General features: G+C 42.1%; 2 protein-coding genes across 5 annotated transcripts in view; both read right to left on the bottom strand.

Annotated features, from left to right (window-relative positions):
- LOC147013831 (S-adenosylhomocysteine hydrolase-like protein 1) overlaps positions 1-673 on the bottom strand; it is a 102,275-nt gene extending 101,602 nt beyond the window's left edge. For 2 of the 4 annotated variants that reach the window (XR_015050519.1, XM_085851101.1), the window contains exon 1: positions 459-672. Coding sequence is in view for 3 of the 4 variants with exons in the window: in XM_085851101.1 (XP_085707227.1) it covers positions 459-518 (60 nt within the window). In the remaining variant the exon portion in view is untranslated. Of the gene's footprint in view, positions 1-458 lie in introns of all 4 variants that reach the window. The other 2 variants (XM_085851100.1, XM_085851099.1) reach the window with 2 other exon arrangements.
- A 1,262-nt stretch (positions 674-1,935) lies between these two features.
- The window catches only part of MTMR14 (myotubularin related protein 14), a 52,616-nt gene continuing 35,512 nt past the window's right edge, over positions 1,936-19,039 (bottom strand). The window contains exons 16-19 of the mRNA XM_085851097.1: positions 17,252-17,378; positions 16,923-17,081; positions 10,563-10,706; positions 1,936-8,568 (exon numbers count right to left, since the gene is read on the bottom strand). Of these exons, the coding sequence (XP_085707223.1) occupies positions 8,415-8,568; positions 10,563-10,706; positions 16,923-17,081; positions 17,252-17,378 (584 nt within the window). The 3' untranslated portion in view covers positions 1,936-8,414. The remainder of the gene's footprint in view (positions 8,569-10,562; positions 10,707-16,922; positions 17,082-17,251; positions 17,379-19,039) is intronic.

Raw genomic sequence — 19,039 nt, 5'->3', positions numbered from 1 at the left:
CGACATCGAGGGACGCTAATTACCGCGGCTCACCTCATCGAGGAGGCCCGATAATTTCCACCTCACTTTAGCTGTGTCGCTTTACCACACGGCATCGAGGAGGCACGTTAATTTCCACCTCACCAGCTGTGGCTCTTTCCCTCACATTCCGACACATCACAGACACCTTCATTCATTTAGTAATTTGCAAACCGCGTGTTCCCTGCGCAGCTTCACCGATTGTCGAACTTCAACCTCCCTTTATACTTCATCAATTTACGTCAATCCTCCCGTATTCTCATAATTAGAGCCTTTTATTGGGGGGGGCGGGGGGGGGACAAAATCTCTTCAGCAATGCAACGTCACCCTCTCCCCTCTTCAACACCGTCACCATGACCTCTACTCCATGACCAACACTCAGTTCACAAACGGTCGGTAACACCGGGGACGCAGATGACACGCAGGGCGGACAAACTTACCTTCCGCAGTTTTCCATCTCCTTGTGCTTGAGCACTTGCCGGAGCCTCTTTCTCCGCCATGTTTACCGCACCAAACGTCACTCGCTTCCAACTCCGCCCACTTTGCGCTTTCTCCTCGTTCCGCCCACCCGACGTCGTCTTCACGTAAAACCCGAAACTTTTGGTTCACGAAAAAATAAGTGACCACTATATTCGTTATTGGTGTTTGTGTGTCTGTCCCGAGCATAGCTCCGTGGGTTTTGATCCGATCCTGATAAAATTTTGGTGGGAGGTTTATATCATGATCTAGTTGTGTTTTCTTGAGAATGGACATGGTGCGCCCATTATGGGCAGAGCCACGCCCAAAAAACATGTGTTTTTAGGGGGTAGCCAATTTCAATTTGCATCTTCTCCGAGGGGGTTTGTCGAATCTGGCAGAGGTTTCGGTATTTGGTTAGCCCAATGGCAACTAGTCCCACGAAGCTCGATTTTTCATTTTCGTCCCAAGGTCAAGGTCACAAGGTCACGAACTTAGAAAATTGCGAATTTTGACATAAAAATCATACCACCGCCCAAAATTTGAGAGACAGGATGACAATATTTTTTATGCATAATCTTGAGGTCATTCCCCACCTAAAGTCTTGAAACCATTTTGCTCTATCTCGAACACCTTGCCCGTGGCACCCCCTTCAAGTTTGTTTTTACGCTGATTTCATCAAAGTATGGATAATCCGAGGAGTGCGAAATGCCATATAGCCTATATGATATTATATTGTTCCTGGGATGTTCCAGAGGAAGTTTTGCATCAAAGGTCATAATCCTTGACCTTTGACCTTTAAAGTTCACAAAGGTCAAATTTTCAAAGTTGTGGGAATCGAACTGGGTTTTCGACTTTCTTCGACGAAGTAACTCCAATAAGCTATAGCACATATCCTGTTTCGTTATTTCAATGTCCACAACATTGTTTTGTGATCTTTAAAGGTTATGCAAAGGTCAAATTTTGAAAGTTGTGAAACAAAACCGGGTTTTCGACATTTTGCAGCTAATAACCTGTCACTCATACCACATCATGTTGATCATTTTTATAACTTGGTCAAACATCAATAGTCTCATCCTTGACTTCTGAAACAATCTACATCGTCAAATACCCCTCGTGAACCATCATAGTCTTCAGACTTGTTTATTTTAATCTCCCTTGTGTTTCCAATCAGTCACACCATATTGTGCAACAACTTACCCTCACCCTATGCATTTCCTTGCACAAACGAGTTATGCTCACTACCAATTCCTCATTTTCTTTATTGCACAAAAATCTGCATGGACAATCAAATCCCCACTACATCCAACATATCCCCCAAAAAACCAAACTGTCCACCGTCAATACTAACGGCGTCAAAGTAGCGTCCATGATGTCCTACCCTTCCCCCCTTGATTGAAGCTTTTTGAAAGTTTCTCAAATATTCTAGTCCCATTTATAAATGTCCTCTCACAACTAGGGTGGAGAGATAGGCAGCTTTATTCGGAAATCCTACAGATAAAGGCCATGACAAATGTTGGAAAAGAAAATCCAGCTCAACTAGGCTGGAACAGAACACAACTTCCTCAATGTGACAAAGATGTATCTGCAATATTTGCTCACGTGACAATACAGATGAAGACCTCCCAGGAAAAGAAAAAAAAAAAAAAAGAAGAAACCGAGACAATGCAACCTTTTAACATTAAACAGACTGGAACAGAAATCAAAAGAACAAAAGAAGGCGTGATGCAATCAAAGCCATGAAGGAGGATAGCATGGAAAGTTACGAGTGAGACAACTTGGACGTATTTCACCAGCAATGAAAGTGTTACGAGTAGTGAAAGGCAGTCACATAATAGAATGCCTATAAAATAATGAATGATTTGGAGATTCATTACATCAATCAATGATGGTTCGATGATACCCCCTCCCCTACAATCAAAAACAGCTGATTGGGGCACAATGGACACCCAAAAGTTCTGAAATAAGACCCCCCTTACTCCCAAGGTACACAGACTTATCAATCATACAAGAGGTAATTCAAAGCAGGCTTCAGAGCCAAAAAATCATTCATGCTTTAGCACAGTTCTCAACAAAACAAAAGCAAAAGTAAACCATACATTTAAAGAACACAAGACACGGAAAGACTGATAAAAAAAAAGAAAAAAAAAAGAACATTGCATCCAATAATCTGCACAAAAAAAAATGTAAAAAGTCAATTAACAAAAATATAGTAATAATCTCTCAAAAAAGCCAAAGTGGATTTTGTCCGAATTTCAATAACAATGTCCGAAAACAATCCAACGTGTAATCAGTAGGGACAACAGGCACCCACAAGGACGGGTGTATCGAAAAGTAAAAACCTCAATAAAACACCGACAAGAGAATCTTACAATTCAAACTGAACACCAAAGGTCACATCTTGCCTTTCCTACTTGAACATGTACCTCTTCAAAGATTCCAATAATCAACATAAATATTTTAAAAATAATTCTCTTTTTACTTCTGAAAAATTCACATTCCATTGTGCAAAATGTACTTTTACAAACCACGACACACCCAACGGGGGTGGTACAAGTACATTTGCAAAAAAAATTAAAAATTAAAAAGTCAACGATGGTTATAATGTACACGAAATATCGCAGACGGATTATCACTGCTTGCTTATAGGCAGTGATTTGAGTGAGCAGGAAGTGTGGTACTTTCACCCTGTACTGGCAGGTCGTGTCGTGGCAAATAACAGAGAAGGTGCAATTTTAAAGCGTTCTAGGAGTCAACGTCAACCCTGGACTGTGACAATGACTTCTTCCAACCTTGAGAGCTCAAGGTCGTAAAAGGGAGAGGAAATGAAAAATAAACAAAAACAAACAATAAAAACAGCAGCTGCTCTCCACATACGATGTGCCCCACACTGTCCCTGATATAAAATAAAAATTAAACTTTAGATATGGGAAAGTAACTGCATGACAAGTGATGAGGGGTTGGGAGCAGTACTGTGACAATGAGCTTGTCCAACTGTTGGAGGCTCCAGATAGCAATAGGGAGAACAAAGCAGGTGCTCATAACTTGAAAACCTCTGGAAAAGAAAGATGAGATGGTGAGCACTGGAGGAGGAGAGCATGCAATGCTCATCTTGTGAACCATCGAACATCTAAGCCTTCGGAGAAAGCTGTAGTTTGACAAGTCGGTGCAGCGTCAATTACAACAGCATCGATGTTAAGTACTGCATGTCAAGTCGTGTCGAGAATTTAAGTTTTGTGTAACAAATAAACCTGTTAAACACAAGGTGCAGGGAGCTTGCAGGATAGCATAGAGCTTGGATGTCCAAAATATTTTGGCTCACGACTTCTCTTGGGTTGGTCCTCAGAAAGGGGGGGGGGGCACATTCGATATTAAAAATATATTCAATGATAACATTTTCAATTCAAACTATAAACTCGAAGGGCACTCGGAAGAACGCATACACGATATGCCTGATCTCGGAGAACATATCGGGCCCAATACATTTTTGAAATATGATGCAATATATCGTTTTTGGCCAGATCTCTCAATGGTGAAGAATCACTTCGAAAATTTAATAATTCTCATATCCAGATCCGGATCCGCAGTTTCACTAAAATCGAATCAATTAGTCATGGTCACACACCCAACCTGTTCACCAAGTTTCATCCGAATCCATCCACAACTTTTTGAGATATCGTGCTATATATATCGTTTTTGGCCCTATCTCTCAATGGTGAAAAATCACTTTAAAATTCTCGTCGTCAGATCCAGATCTAGATATTCACCAAAATCTAATCAGTTCATCTTTGTCACACACCCAACCTGCCCACAAAATTTCATCCCGATCCGTTCATAGAGATATCCTGCACACAAACAACCAGGTAGACAAAGGTGAAAACATCACCCCCTTCACCTTCGGTGGCAGAGGTAAATATAGCTTTGTTTTATACAGTATATAACCCAATGAGAATGCTTTTAATCGAAAAAAAAAATACTGTTCGCAAGCGCCGAGTTCAGCAAAACGTACTGTCAGCGCCGCAGTACGAAAAACACACAGATTATGGATACGCAGCATGCGACGCACGACTTTTTACAGGAGGGATAAATCAACAGTGCAGTGCCGTATCAGGTAAATAAATAATGGATGCTGTGAAGTGACTGAATAGTCGAGGGTCTTTTGCCGTGGCTGGTAAATAGTACAGGTGGTAAAACTGCAAATAACGAGGGCTTGTTGTGTAATCTTTTTTCAATATATACAGTAGAATCTGGATAATAAGCATATGTGTGAATATAAGCGCATATGAAAAATAAGCGCGCTCGGGCCTCCCTATTTGATTAATCCACACATATAAAAACGTCATCGTTAGGCTTTGAAAACTGAAAGTATTGGCAACTCAAATACAACAGTATTTCGTGTTTTATTCGTACATAAACTTTAAGTCCGAATTTCTTACACATCTGGTACTGGTACTTACAAGAGTTGCACGTTCAAAACAACGTTGTTCATCAAGGGACGTAAAATGGTGTTTTACGACCCTTTGTGATAAATGGTCGTAAAACAACGTTTTTCATCACGATCAAAATGGACACGCCAGGACCCATGAAAGGAAGATCGAGATTATAGCGTTTTACAACTCTTGTAAGAAATTCGTATTTAATCATTGAACGCGAGTGAAGAATGAGGAAATAATTGTTCAGAATGAGAAAGGTTCGAAGAAGATAGGGAGCGGAAGACGGGCCTTTTACCCGGACATGGAAAACGAACTTGTTGCGGAGTTTAAACGGATACGTGCTCGACGACTGAAAGTGTATTTAGTTTTTGTTTTCGAGGTACGGACAATTAAAACTGCAACGACGTAAAAACTGACATCTGTGCAGCCATTCTGAAGAACATTTACCATTACAAGTGCATGTTATGTATTTTTGAATTTGTAGAAACGCAGATGGAAAATAAGTCGTACACAGTGTACTAAATCTAAAAATAGGCACACGCACTTATTATCCAGATTCTACTGCATGTGATGTATTGGATGTGATGCAATGGATGTGCCATGTGTATCGAGTTGGGGGGAGGAAGGAGAACCAGGAATAAAGATGGGGTCGAGGCTCGCGCGGTATCGTGTCTATTATCTCGTTTACGTTACGATTGATTCGAGATATTCGAAGAAAAAAAAGTTGGGTTAAAATATAACCCTCACCCCTCCATACCGGTGACAACTCGTAAATTTTGTGAGCAAATGTGGAAGTCACAGTGGTGCAGATCGCTGTGTGATCAATCACGGTGTAGAAATGGAGGGGGGCAATGGATGAAAGAGAAAGTGGGACACAGCTAAGCGTCAAGTTCAAGAAAAATGGATCGAACAGTACTTTTTCACGGATGTGAAAGACAAAGCAGTATGTCATATATGCCAGGACTCTTTTGAGGTAATGAAGGAGTACAACATAAGACTCCATCATGAAACGAAACATGCAATGTCGTACTGCAAGTACACAGGTGATACATGGAAAGAAAAGGCCACACAACTTGAAACAAAGCTCTGTGCCCAGCAAGGAGCACTTGTAAGAAGCTCCAATGCTCAAGAAAGTGTCACAAGAGTGAGCTAAGACATGGCATCGCAGTACTCGTCTGCAAGAGTGGAAGACCATTTGCCACCGGTGAACTTGTGAAAGAGTGCTTGACAATGGCTGCCGAAATTTTGTGCTCCACGAAGAAGGATCTGTTCTTCAGCATCAGTCACTCTCGAAATAAAACACATCGTATTGAAGACATGTCTCGGGACATTTCTGAGCTGGTGCGCACAAAAATTAAAGCTTTTTCTGCCTATTCTTTGCTCCCACGTCACGGTCTTAGCTCTCATCAAAGTTATTTGGAGCAGTCTTTGGTCCCATCAGTCCCTGACAAGAGGGAGGCGGCAAAGCCCACCACCTCCTCATTGCTGCAATCTTCCGTGTTTGTGTGTGTATGTGGTCATATAATTACATATTTAAATTAATTAAACAATGTGACAACTTGATATGTTCATTTTTCATGGCAAATTTGGTTATGTCACAGATTACAATGAGAAGTCTTGATGTTCTTTGTTTCTCCCAGATCTGTCTGTAAGGAGATACACAAAGCAGTTGAACTTTCATTTTGCCTTTGTGAGATAATTTATGACAATATATCTTTCTGTGTGGCCCTGCACTGTACTCCGTACTCCATTGATACAGCATTTTGAACAGATGATTCTCAGTTTCCTTTCTCCCATATTCATCTTTGCCGGTGCGATGGAGACAATTCCAGTGGACACAGGAGAAAGTGAAGCAGTGATTGTAGATCGAGGTGCGTTCCAGTTAGGATGTTCGATGGATATAATTCCAGTTAAAGCTTTGAAGAGCCAATCACATCTCACCAGACTCACCAGCACCACTTGTGGGATAAACACAAAAGATAACCCATGTGCACACAATGAAACATGGCTGATATACACAGACTGAACTTTGTGAGGCACTTACACTCTCGTGGATGGAAAGGATAATTATCATTGTGAAAAATGCGGGAAGGACTTTCACCAGAAACATGGCCTGGTACTCCAACAAAGATCTCATTCTGGTGAACATCCCTATAAATGATTGCAATGCGGCAAGGCCTTGAAATGGAAATCAGTCCGAGTACTCCATCAAATATCTCATTCTGATGAACAGCCGTATAAATGTGAGCAATGTGATACAACCTTTAAACAGAAACGAGACCTGGTCGTCCATCAAATATCTCATTCTGGTAAACGTTCAATTCAGTGCAAGGAACATGGCAAGGCCTTTCGCCAACCATCGTGCCTCGTGACGCACTGGGAAATTCATCTTGGTGACTGTCCACTCGTTTGTGAGGAATGAGTGAGAGTGTACAAATGAATTTGTACGACATGTTCCATTGCATTAAAGAACACAAGACATCGGTTCAAGGATGGAGCTCATTTAGCTGCTCACCGTCCTGGCCAGCCTAATTATCTCGCTTTGCCGATTGGAGCAATGTGGACACTCCCAAAGATTCAATGTTTGCACTGGATTTCTTTGATCAAACCATGACATGAATCTTGTGGTTTTTTTGACAATCAGTGGGAAGTATACTCAAACACTTAACAGAAAAAAAAAAAAAAAAACACGTGACAATGTAAACCCAGAATCAAACCTCGATAGGAAACTTCAGCTCAGGTGTGAAATCAAACGCTCCCTTTTCCTCCCTAACAAAGCCACCTGATATCCAAAAATCCCAGAACGAGCTTTTTTTGAGAGGACGTTTTGGAGAATATTTTTCCCCACAAGCTTCTGATTGCACCGAGTACTCATTTCGGTTTTGGACTTTGTTCCATTGCACAATTAGTCATTTCCTTCCTTTCAATGCCATAATCAGAAAATGCTCTCCGACCAGTCTGTGCGTGCATGCAGCAAGAAGGAAAAAAAAGGGCCAATGTCTGGTTACGGATTGCTGCTGCAAGGAGTGATAATAAATAGGCCACACATCTCTCCGTGTCGTCCGTCGTTTTTTGATCCGCATGCACCTCCTCAGACAAATGAATTATGAAAGAAATGCTGCCAATTTAAAAGAAAGCGAGTTGAGTTTGCATAAAATATAAATGTGGGCACGAAATAAAGGCAAAAAAGAAATGCATACACAATTAGTATAAATTCCAGCTTAAAATTACTCTTGATTGGTTTATCATCATACGTCAATAAATTTTTGAATGAAAGGCAAGCACAATATGCGTACATGTAGGCAGTGTTAAAACAGACACGACATGCCTCTGGATGGCATCAGAACAGTCAGCAAGAAGTGTGTGTAGAAAGGAAAAGCAATGATGTGGACATGGCAAAGATACAGCCTCAGCATAATCCCCTCCTCCCCCCTCCCCACAAAAAAAAAAAAACAGAAGGTTGGAGAAAAGTAAATATTAAGAAAGAAATAAGAAAAGGGGACAGTATCAGGCACGTAGTCCTCGGACAAATGTCTCCAGGATGCCTCCGATCGACACAGGGGGTGGTAGCGGTGTGGGACTCAGGCCCACTGTCTGGCTATACGCTGCCAGGAAGGCTGTTCGTACCTCTTCCAAGCACAACTGGCGACTTGGAGGAGAGCTGAAACATGTGTGTATGAGTGTTAGACATACAGGGAGATGGACCAAATTAGCCGTGTATGAGCGGATGAGAATGATCAAGACAACATTTCACTTAATGAGATCAGTTTGACAAGTATCTCCTTCCTAAAGCAATCAGGCAGTTCGCTCCTGCCAAAAACAATGTTCATCAAGTAGATTTGATACAAGTGCCACAAAAAAATTCTGCAAATTGAACATTTACAATCACATTAAGTTTTAAATCAAGCAAGATAGGGATAGTGTGATAGCTCAGTTGATAGGGTGCTCACTAACGGGCTGTCTCAGCTGGGTTTAACCCTGAAAAGTTAGAATTAAGAAAACATTTCAGGAACAGCTTCAGTCGGGGGTGCTACATCATGTAGCAAGGTTTTGCGTTGGGACGTAAAACCAATGCTACGTTTATCAATTTTACCCTTGTTCACAAATGCCAAGAAGAACAGGAGGACCAACGGAGTTAAACGGCTTGATCTGCCTCATCTCAGACCATCAGTTTGGTTTCTGACATGGTTACATGCTATCCTGGACATGCTACTTCTGCTCTTCCAACAATAGAATGAGGTCATTAATCTCAGACAAGAAATCAGAGCCAACTCACGAGACATATTTTGAGCATTTGACAGTTCGGGGCCCGACTTTGCTCAACCAATTAGCCAATGACATCCAAGACCACCTCGCATGGAGCTTGCTCACTTCCTCTGATCTCATAGTTATACTTTCAATGGGATCCTCTTATCGCCTCTCCCTGTCGAGGCTGGAGTGCCCCAAGGCAGTAGTCCCATTCCTCATAGGCAAAGATCATTCTGGAAAAATCTTCTATCTTTTTTCTGACGACTCCACTCTCTGCAACAGAATCTCTCATCCTTCAGATAAGCAGTCAGCAACCTCCTCCCAATTGCAGACATTAATATAATAAGAAGGTGGTTAAACACTTGAAATATGTCTTTCAACCCCAGCAAATGTCACACTCTCAGTCTCTCCTAAAACACCATCTGGAAAACCATCCCCTCTGCTTTCTTAACAGACCTCTTTAAGTTCAGTCCCTCAAACTTTAGGGCCTTATCATCAGCCACAAAATCGTTTGGACACACCATATAACCTGAGTTTGTTTCCAAAGCCAGCTGCCGACTGGGTATACTCCATCATGCAAAGTCTTTCATTAGCAAATCTGAACTTCCAACAACATACAAGGCCTTAATCTGCAATTGCAATAACCTTTTGGCTGGCACCCCTCTCCCAAACATTGCATATCTTGATGCCGTAAAGGCCGAGGTGCTCAAAATCATTGGACTCTCCTGCGACGAAACGGAATCTCTGGGTCTGTTACGCTCACATCGCAGACGGACAATTAGCCTCTGTCTTTAACAACTCCTTTTTGGTCTTGCACCCTGTGCCCTTTCCATGGTTTGTGCCATCCACCCACTCCCAAAAAGTTTATCCAGGGTGTGCATGTTCTGCAACTAACTAACTTCTGGTGAATCTTTAAAACTCCAGGATCATTGCTCCACACATCTGTTCCTCTTTCCCTTGCCTGTGGAACCAACTCTCTCAGTGCGTTCAATCCCTCTCTTCCTTCCAAGCTTTCAAGATGGCTATTCATCTCCTCCTCATGTAAACCACCCCCCCCCAACCACCCCACTCATGATCATTGCTATGCTCATTTCACCCTCCCAAAGCTCACCCCTTCCTTTCAAGGTTATTGTGTCTTCTCCACTTTCCTTCCTTTCCATTACATCCCTGATATTCCCTTTCTCCACTTGCTGTGTTTAAGCTCATGTCCATCTTGTTCACCTCCTGTGTCCTCATCTCCATCCCCTTGCCCATTATTCCTCAAAGTGTTGCTCTACTCTGATGTTGATGCATTTCCCCAAGTTACACTCCATTCTTCCTCATCCGTTCCATCCTGTTCTAGTTCTTTCACAAGCTTAGACTTTGCAAACAAAAATACAAACAAACATGACAAACGTAAAGGTTCACCTCTTATGAATATGCGCATCGTGGGGTAGGGGCGAATCCCGTCCAGCAGGGCCCAAACGTGCCTGTCCGTGTAAGCTGCCGGAACCAGACACAATTTGCCAGCCCTCACTGTCACACGACGAGGAGCGTTCACAGGAATTTGTCCTGCGCTCAAGAGAAACAACAAAGAGGCACGAGATAGTGATGAAACGGACATGCCAATTCGTATTGAGAAACAAAGTGGAAAATATTCAATTGCACACGTACACGAGTGTATTCTCGCCAGGGCTTCAAGCAAATGGTGTATCATGTCGTGTCATTTACAAATCCCTGCCGGAAATTTGGCCAGGCTGCCGGCAATAGCATGCGTCTTCTTAACGAAGGACACCGTGGAATCTAATTTACACCAACTAATGCCAACGGACGAGATGCCCAGTTTAATGTTGATCCAAGGAACGGCACACACACACACACACACACACACACACACACACACACACACACACACACACACACACACACACGCGGAAACACCAGGATGACAGTTTATAGCTGGGCTGAGGTTTGAACCCTCAGAGGCGAGTGTGCGCACATCTAAGCTATCCTATTGTTAATATGTTGGTCGTTTACCCTCGGCCACCTCGCTCTTCCACATATTGAGAGACGGGAAGTGTCACCTATTAAAAAAACAAAAAAAAAAACAATGCAATTGCAAACATGAAAGTTATCAAAGAAATAGACAAAAAGAGAGGACTTTTCATGTTGTACAATTGCATCTTGTTTGCAAACATCCCATTAAGCCCTAAACAATACGTATGTATCAATAATTGATGAGTCACGCATATGGAAGGGATTCCCCATCACAAAGTGGAGCATGCAACCATGAGAATAAACCGTAAATGGGCTAATCCTGTCTGCAGGAATACTGGGACTCATCTTGTTATCGCAAAACGATGACCATTGACCTATGTCAAGTACAGAGAGCCTCATTACTGAGTCTGGCATACAAATTGAAAGACATCATTAACTGGGAGTCCAGCAGACAGGATTGCTCTTCATTGTCACTATCCGAGACAGCCCCATACATGTTCATGTTGATGATAGGCATTTCCTTCATCGACACTTGGGAGGATCAGATGTTTTGGCAGTCAATCCCATCACATACTTTCACTGTTGGATGGTGAAAGATAAACAAAGCAATCTGCAAGCAACCCATACCATTCTTCCTGGCTGTTAAAATTAATTCCAGATGACAACTTGTGACCATATTGAGAGCACGGGTGGCAGCATCGGATATCCCAGTTGTATTTTTTATATCTGCTCGATAACACTGTGCTTATTGTAATCGACTTTGTCCTTGCAGAGGAAAAATATTTTCAGATTCTTCCCCCCACCCACAAAAAAAAACACTTGTGAACTCTAACAGAATGGTGTGAGCAATAAATGATATATTCTCATTCTTCCCCACATGACTACAATGACAAACGCGGAAGAGCAGTCAGAGATTGCTGACTCTTGCCAGGACTTGTTTTGTGTGGTGTTCATGTGCAGGTGGTGTTTGTGGCCTGCCATGCTCACAACACATCCAGGTTGAAGCTTAAATTCATGAGACCACTGGTTTCCAACCTATGGTCTAGTGGACTTGAGCTACATGGCAGGCTGGTGGTGTCCATAAGATATATCCCACCCCCCCCCCCCGCCAAAAAGTTATCTTTCAGATTGTACATCTTTACTCAATAAAGACAAGTCGTTCAATTCACCTCCTCGATTTCCGTCAACTTTTTATATATACTAGCCGTAACCCCGTCATAGACGGATTCCGTTCCATGAGCCCAATATGACAACCAGTGGCGGCTCTTGTAAGAGCCGGATCCCAGTCGATGTACTCCATGGCCTTACCTAATGAGGCCTACAAAACGTCCTTGTACACGACATTTTTGGTGTACACTACTCCTTGTGAAAAAGTCCCCTGATTTGTGCACGTGTCTACTTTGACGTACACCGTGTCAAAACTTCTGGCTCTCGAGAATGCGACGTACAGTTGTCCGTGCGAAAAAACTGGAGATGGTAAGTATATTCCCACTCTCCGAAATGTTTGTCCTTGCGCCTTGTTAATGGTCATGCAGTATGCAAGCCGGACGGGGAATTGTGTTCTCTTTAGTGTGAAGGGCAATGCTACGTCTGATGATGCCAGCTCCAGCCGTGGAATCAGAACTCGCTGTCCGTGTTTGTTTCCGCCAATGATCTCTCCATTTAACACATGGTTGTGTAGTCTTCGAATGCACAGTCTAGTGCCGTTGCACAGTCCACGTCGAATGTCGAAGTTACGGAGGAGCATCACGATTGAACCTACTTTCAGTGAAAGTTTGTGTGGTGGCATTCCAGCTGGAGTTATACTGTTGAGAAACTCGATTGGGTAATTGTCCGCTTGTTGATCTTCACAGATAGCTTCATCTGCACTGAGATACGTTTTTTCTTCTCCTTGAATTTTTTTCAGCACCATTTGGTTCAGCTGCAGGGAACTTTCGTTTGTTGGGCTGAGGATGGCGGTTTCAAAAATGTCTTCAGATGCATTAAGCGCCGGTCCAAACACTTCATCAACTATGTTGTCTTGAACGATGTTGCATTTCTTAGAAATATCAATGATTTCGTCTGTCAGGTGTTCGCTGCTTTTTAAATTTCCGTTTCCTAGTTGTAGGAGCCATTCACTGAACTGTGCATCGTTTGTTTCTTTCAGTCCAGGTCACAGTACCGAGAAAAACGTGACGCGACCGCTAGGAGGAGCACAAAATTGGTCCTTCAGTATTAATATATAGATGCACTTTTTACAGTTCTCTTCTACATTTGCTCGCTTTTCATGCAATTCTAAGCGGGCCATTTGAAGCAGTCATTTTCAACGAAACGGATACAAATATCAACTTTCCGTTTGTGTTCAACAATGACGTATATCACAGCCCACCACAGTGCTACGTTACATCCTGTACACTGTGCAATCATTTTCTACTTTCATGTTGCATCCCACCGAACTAGTCTTCGTATTTCCGGAGTGCATTAAAAAAAAAATCACTACTCATTCGACTCGGTGAGCGATGAGCATAGTTCATCGCGAAATGGAGAGATTTCTTATACGAGCGAGTGGTAGCGGGGACCAGCCTGGGCCTTCGACTGGAATCGAGGATTCTCATTAGCCACCATCAAAGAAAACAGAGCCTCCGTGTCGGAAATATAATCCAGAATATTTAGCATTGGGATTTACATTTACTGGATCCGAGGATGAACCAAAGCCACAGTGCCTTATCTGTCAGGAGGTATTGTCAAACGAAGCGCTTAAACCTGCGAAATTGCACCGCCATTTATCTACAAAGCATCCGGAATGTGAAATGAACGGGAACTTTGCCATCAGGAGATTTCAATGCGTAAAATGACAACTCCACTAAATAATGGTTTGAAAGCATCTTTCCTGATTTTGCTGAGGATTGCAAAGTCCAACCCCCCCCCCCGCCACCCCTCCCCCTCCCACACACACAGTTGGGGAAGATCTTGTGATGCCCTGTGTGAGGGATGTGTGTGAATGCTTATTTGGCTTCAGAGCAGTAAATAAATAAATAAATGAATGTATAAACTTGCCGCCATTCCAATTTCAAATAATACAGTTTGTCGTCGAACTCAAGACACGTCACTTGATATAGAAGAGGAACTTGTTCAACATCTTCGAGGCAAGAGATTTGCCATTCAAGTCGATGAATCCACGGATGTTGCTGGTTTAGCTCAATTGCTGGTTTACGTGCGGTATCATTGGGAAGGTGAAATCGTTGAAGATTTCCCGTTCTGTAAGCCTCTGGAAACTTGGACTAGTGAACTAGTGAAGAAATTCTTCAAAGCTCTCGATTCCTACAAGTGTGAACATTATTTAAAGAGGTTGGATTGTATCGGGATACGCACTGACGGTGCACGTACGATGACGGGAGTGCACAAAGGTGTGATTCAGCATGTGAAACAAGTAGTCCCGTCAGTATGACTAACTGCATTGTGCACAGAGAAGCCTCAGCAGTTCGCCATTTGGAGCCAGAACTGTACACGTCTGACAGATACAGTGAAAACAGGAAACTTCATTTAAGCAAGGCCACTTTATTCTCGTCGTTTTGCTGCACTATGCAATTACATGGGAGCTGATCACGTCCAACTGTTGCTGCACACTGAGATCCGATGGCTATCACGCGGATGAGTCTTGCAACGTGTGTTTGAGGTGCCCAAGGAATTGGAGGAATTCTCTGACAAATGCAAGCTACAGCCATTTTAAAGACCAACTCCTTCTTGCTAAACTTGCATGTTCAGCTGATATATTTAACCTTCTGAATGATCTCAACCTTTCACTGTAAGGCAAAGATACGAACATTTTTATGCTTAGCGATCAAGTGATGGGATTCAGAAAGAAACTCGGTGAGTGGCGAACTCGCTTGGAAAATGGAATGACTGGAATGTTTCTGAGATTGGATTCCGAATAATTCTGAGATTGCATTGCCCAGCATCAAAGCAGTTTTGACTGCTCACCTTAATGCCTTGGATACGCAATTTGAGACGTACTTCAGATGACAATTGGCAGTGGATCCGTGCACCGTTCTCTGAAGATGTCCTTTCGAACACAAACCTTACCTGGTGGATTTGTCATGCGATGGCAGCCTGAAGGTAAAATTCAGAAAGCAATCTCTCACGGCCTTTTGGCTCTTATCTCCGCAGAAGAGGACTATGGAGAACTGTCAGGTGAAGCAATAAAAACATTGCTTCCATTTGTAATAATCTCTGCTCGCGAAGCTGGATTCTCTTGCTTAACAGCCTTAAAAACGAAGTACAGATCTCAGCTCCAGGCAGAACATGACATGCGTGTCTCCTGTCTATCCACAATGTCTCCTCGCATTGATGAACTGGTCAGGAAGATTCAAGCCCAGGGCTCTCGTTCAGTTGGGTAAGTTGTGTTCATACTTCGCTCTCTCCATGTACTTATAACATTTAAAATGTGCAGCAATAATACTACAATTGTTAAGTTCCGTACTGTTATCATTTTAAAGCACTAATTTTAACGCATTTATAAGGGTCTGCTTTTTGACAGACGACACACAAACTCGTTCGTTGTGCATGACATCACTATTAGTCTGGTATATGCACATAAAAATTAGTTTTAAAATGTTGTAGGGAAAAAAGGGGTTAATCAGTCTGTAGGAAAAAAAAAATCAAGACACCAAGGTGGTCCGTTTGTTGAAAAAGGTTGGGAACCACTGCACTCGATGTTTGGACATTCCAATAGTAAGTACATGAGAGATGCACTCATGTTCTTAATACACGTACTGTACTTTATAGATGTATCCACATTCTTAATAGTACATCCTTTATAGACGTACTCAGTTGAAAAAACAAAAAGATAACATGTAATACTGGCTACCACCAGATGGCATTTGTGGCCAAGGTTAGCACATTACGTGCAGACAGACAGACACCCAAATGCACTACGCTCTGGCGAGGGTAATTATCAGTCGCCATTCAATAATATTTACATCACCCCTTGCAACAAGGACAACAAAGAGGAAACAATTACAGGCATTAACCCCACAACTGAACATTATATCCACAAATCTATTTCATTTTTAGCTCACCTGGACTTTAGTCCAATGAGCTTATGCGATAAAGCAGTGTCTGTAGCTAAGTCAGTCAGTCAATGAGTCCGTAAACACTTCAGTCATTATCACTTGAACCAAACACACGATTTTGATGAAACATGGCTACAAGCTTCATATCTGATGTCTAATGAAGTTTTATTGACCGCATCAAAATATGCGCTCATTAAGGGGGTCGACGGCGAGGGGGGGTGAGTTTGAACCCCCACAAAAAAGGTATTTGCTCTCTTCTCCAAAACTACCCACATGATTTTGATGAAACTTGACCATAACATTCATCACCAGCGAGGTACCAAAGTGTATCGACCACATCAAAATCTGCGCTCAGTCGGGGGGATGGGGGGAGGAGGGTTGTTTGACCCCTCAAAATAGGTATTTGCTTTCTTCTCTAAAAACTACACAAACAATTTCAATGAAACTTGACGACAACCTTCATCACCCGTGTTGTACCTAAATTTGTTCACAGCATACAAAAAGTTCAGGGTCTAAGGAGGCCTGTGGGGGGGTTAGAGTGACTGTTACTCCTGATCCAGGTGAGCTTGAGGACAGGCAGTCCTTTTTATAAGGACAAACAGTTATTTGTAAAATAGCTAAAACGACAGTGCATCTCAATGGATCCCCATGGCATGGAAACAGCCATGTCCTAGATTTCAATTGCTATCCTCTGATCATTTTTTAATGGGACAAGACCTGTATAAAGTGTTGCTTCTACCTTTCTCGTCCTGGTACAGCCAATGGGCTGCTGGATTTCAGCAGTGACGCAGTTGAATCTGGTTGGCTGGAGCCGTGTGTTCTCTCATCCATTTGGTGAAGGATTGGTCCCCACCCCTCCACGAGCACAGGGAGGGGAGAGCCATTCTGACCACGTCTCCTAACAACCACAAAGCATTCCAAGGAAAGAAGCGAATTTCAAGTCAGAATGCAATTTTTTTTTAATACAATGTGGTAATCGACTGAAAAAAGATGAACCAAGTCAAAAATTGCTGAACTCAAAAGGTCGATAGGTTATTATAGGCAAAAACAGGTCCCAGAAAAGCCTACCTGCCTTGATTACCACGTGTGCCGTAAGCCTCGTCACAGAGTTGAAGCACTGCAGGGCAGTCTTCCCCGATGACTCCAAGGCCTCCACCACTGCTAAGGCTGCTTGAGCTACCACTAAAATGCTCATCTTATTGGGTAGTCAGGGGAAGGTGCAAGAGCTCAGCAATAGTGGAAAAATAAGAACTCTTTCAGACATGCACATCTATTGATGGTGGGGCTAGTATTTCAGGTTGCCACAACAAACTATCATTCTGCTATTTGACTAGAATATGACTACCACTCAATAATACATCTAAAAAGATGGCAGTCAGTGATATAAAGGTGTGTATAGAATGAGAGCACAATGGCCAACTTGATGAGCAGGCATCTTCAACATCAGCAAACATGCTCCTCTATCCATACTTGATGCCAAGTGAACTTGTTAATTGAAAAAGATAGGGTGCTGCAGACTCCCAAAAATAACCCATATATATATATATATATATATATATATATATATATATATATATATATATATATATATATATATATATATATATATATATATATATATATATATATATATATATATATATATATATATATATATATATATATATATATATATATGACAAAAATTTTAATCACCGACAACAAAATAACACCTCTGACTTTATGTTGGATATCTTATTGTTTATAACATCAAAACTTAAACTCTTAAAGGCTGAAAATTCCAATGACTTGCTCCTCAAGCATTTCTTAGCAAAGTGCACCGCCAACTGCAAGGATAGTCAGAGGCACCAGGAGAGAGCTGCCAATGCCATGCTCCTAGTCTTGTGCTGATTCTGCCAACTGCTTATCGCTTCGTACAGAGCAGGTGGCTGCGAGTAGCACCATTTTCTGGAGAGATGGAGTATTTGTTGAGGATACCGGTCATCGACGCTATCGAGAAATTGCATCAATATCGCGATCAATACCATGGATTCTTTAACGTACGCCAACTATTGCGATTCCAGCAAATGAAAGTTTGTTTATGTCTAGGTTTACTTCTGTGGAAAATTGGCTGCGGCTGATGTTTCAGGCATTAGCCTTTCATCAGAACAAAAGAGAGTCAACACTCAAAATATCAGTTGCACCTCAAAACCCATTGCTTATTTTTTTCCTGCCGGCACAGACCAAGATTAGTCTTCACAGAGACTATACTACAATTATGGACTTAATCCCGGATTTGTGTCTCTTTTTTGTGTCACCTTCTGCACTTTGTGTTAAGGAAACGGTTAAAAGGGGTACCCAAACCACCCCCCCAAAAAATTAACTTTTCTGAAAACCATTAAAAAAAATCATTAATCATGGTCTAATTTGAATTGATAAAACGTTTGAAATTTTTTTGCCAATCACAAAGTGTCGATTTTTGGTTTCGCCAGTGACGTCACACCCTGAAGCTCGATCAATCCGAATGGCGGCTTTACATGGAGAAACAGTGCATGTCTTGCTTGGATTCCACTGCCATTAGCAACACTGAAGGTTCTCGAAATGTTGAAACTGATCAGTGCGATTTTTAAGAAACTACTGGAGACAAAATTAGTCATGGAAACGCTTTTGGGGGAATTATGGAGCTGCATGGTTTTGAGCCTTCGAGAGATCGATTCAGAGGAAGAAGGCAGAAGTGTTCGTGAAGATGAAAACGCTGGTCACATGATCATTTCAATTCAGAAGGGTTTAATTTTCCATTCAATTGGCGGTTTATAAGGGAGGGATTTTGTATCAATTGATAATTTTGTTTATATTGTTGCGGTTTTGTAAAACCGG

The sequence above is a fragment of the Eptatretus burgeri genome, chromosome 13 (assembly GCF_056783735.1).
Source record: "Eptatretus burgeri isolate ZD-2024b chromosome 13, Ebu_testis_v1, whole genome shotgun sequence".
NCBI classification, from domain to species: Eukaryota; Metazoa; Chordata; class Myxini; order Myxiniformes; family Myxinidae; genus Eptatretus; species Eptatretus burgeri.
Note: the sequence above shows the minus strand (reverse complement) of the source record. Positions and strands in the feature narration are given on the sequence as shown.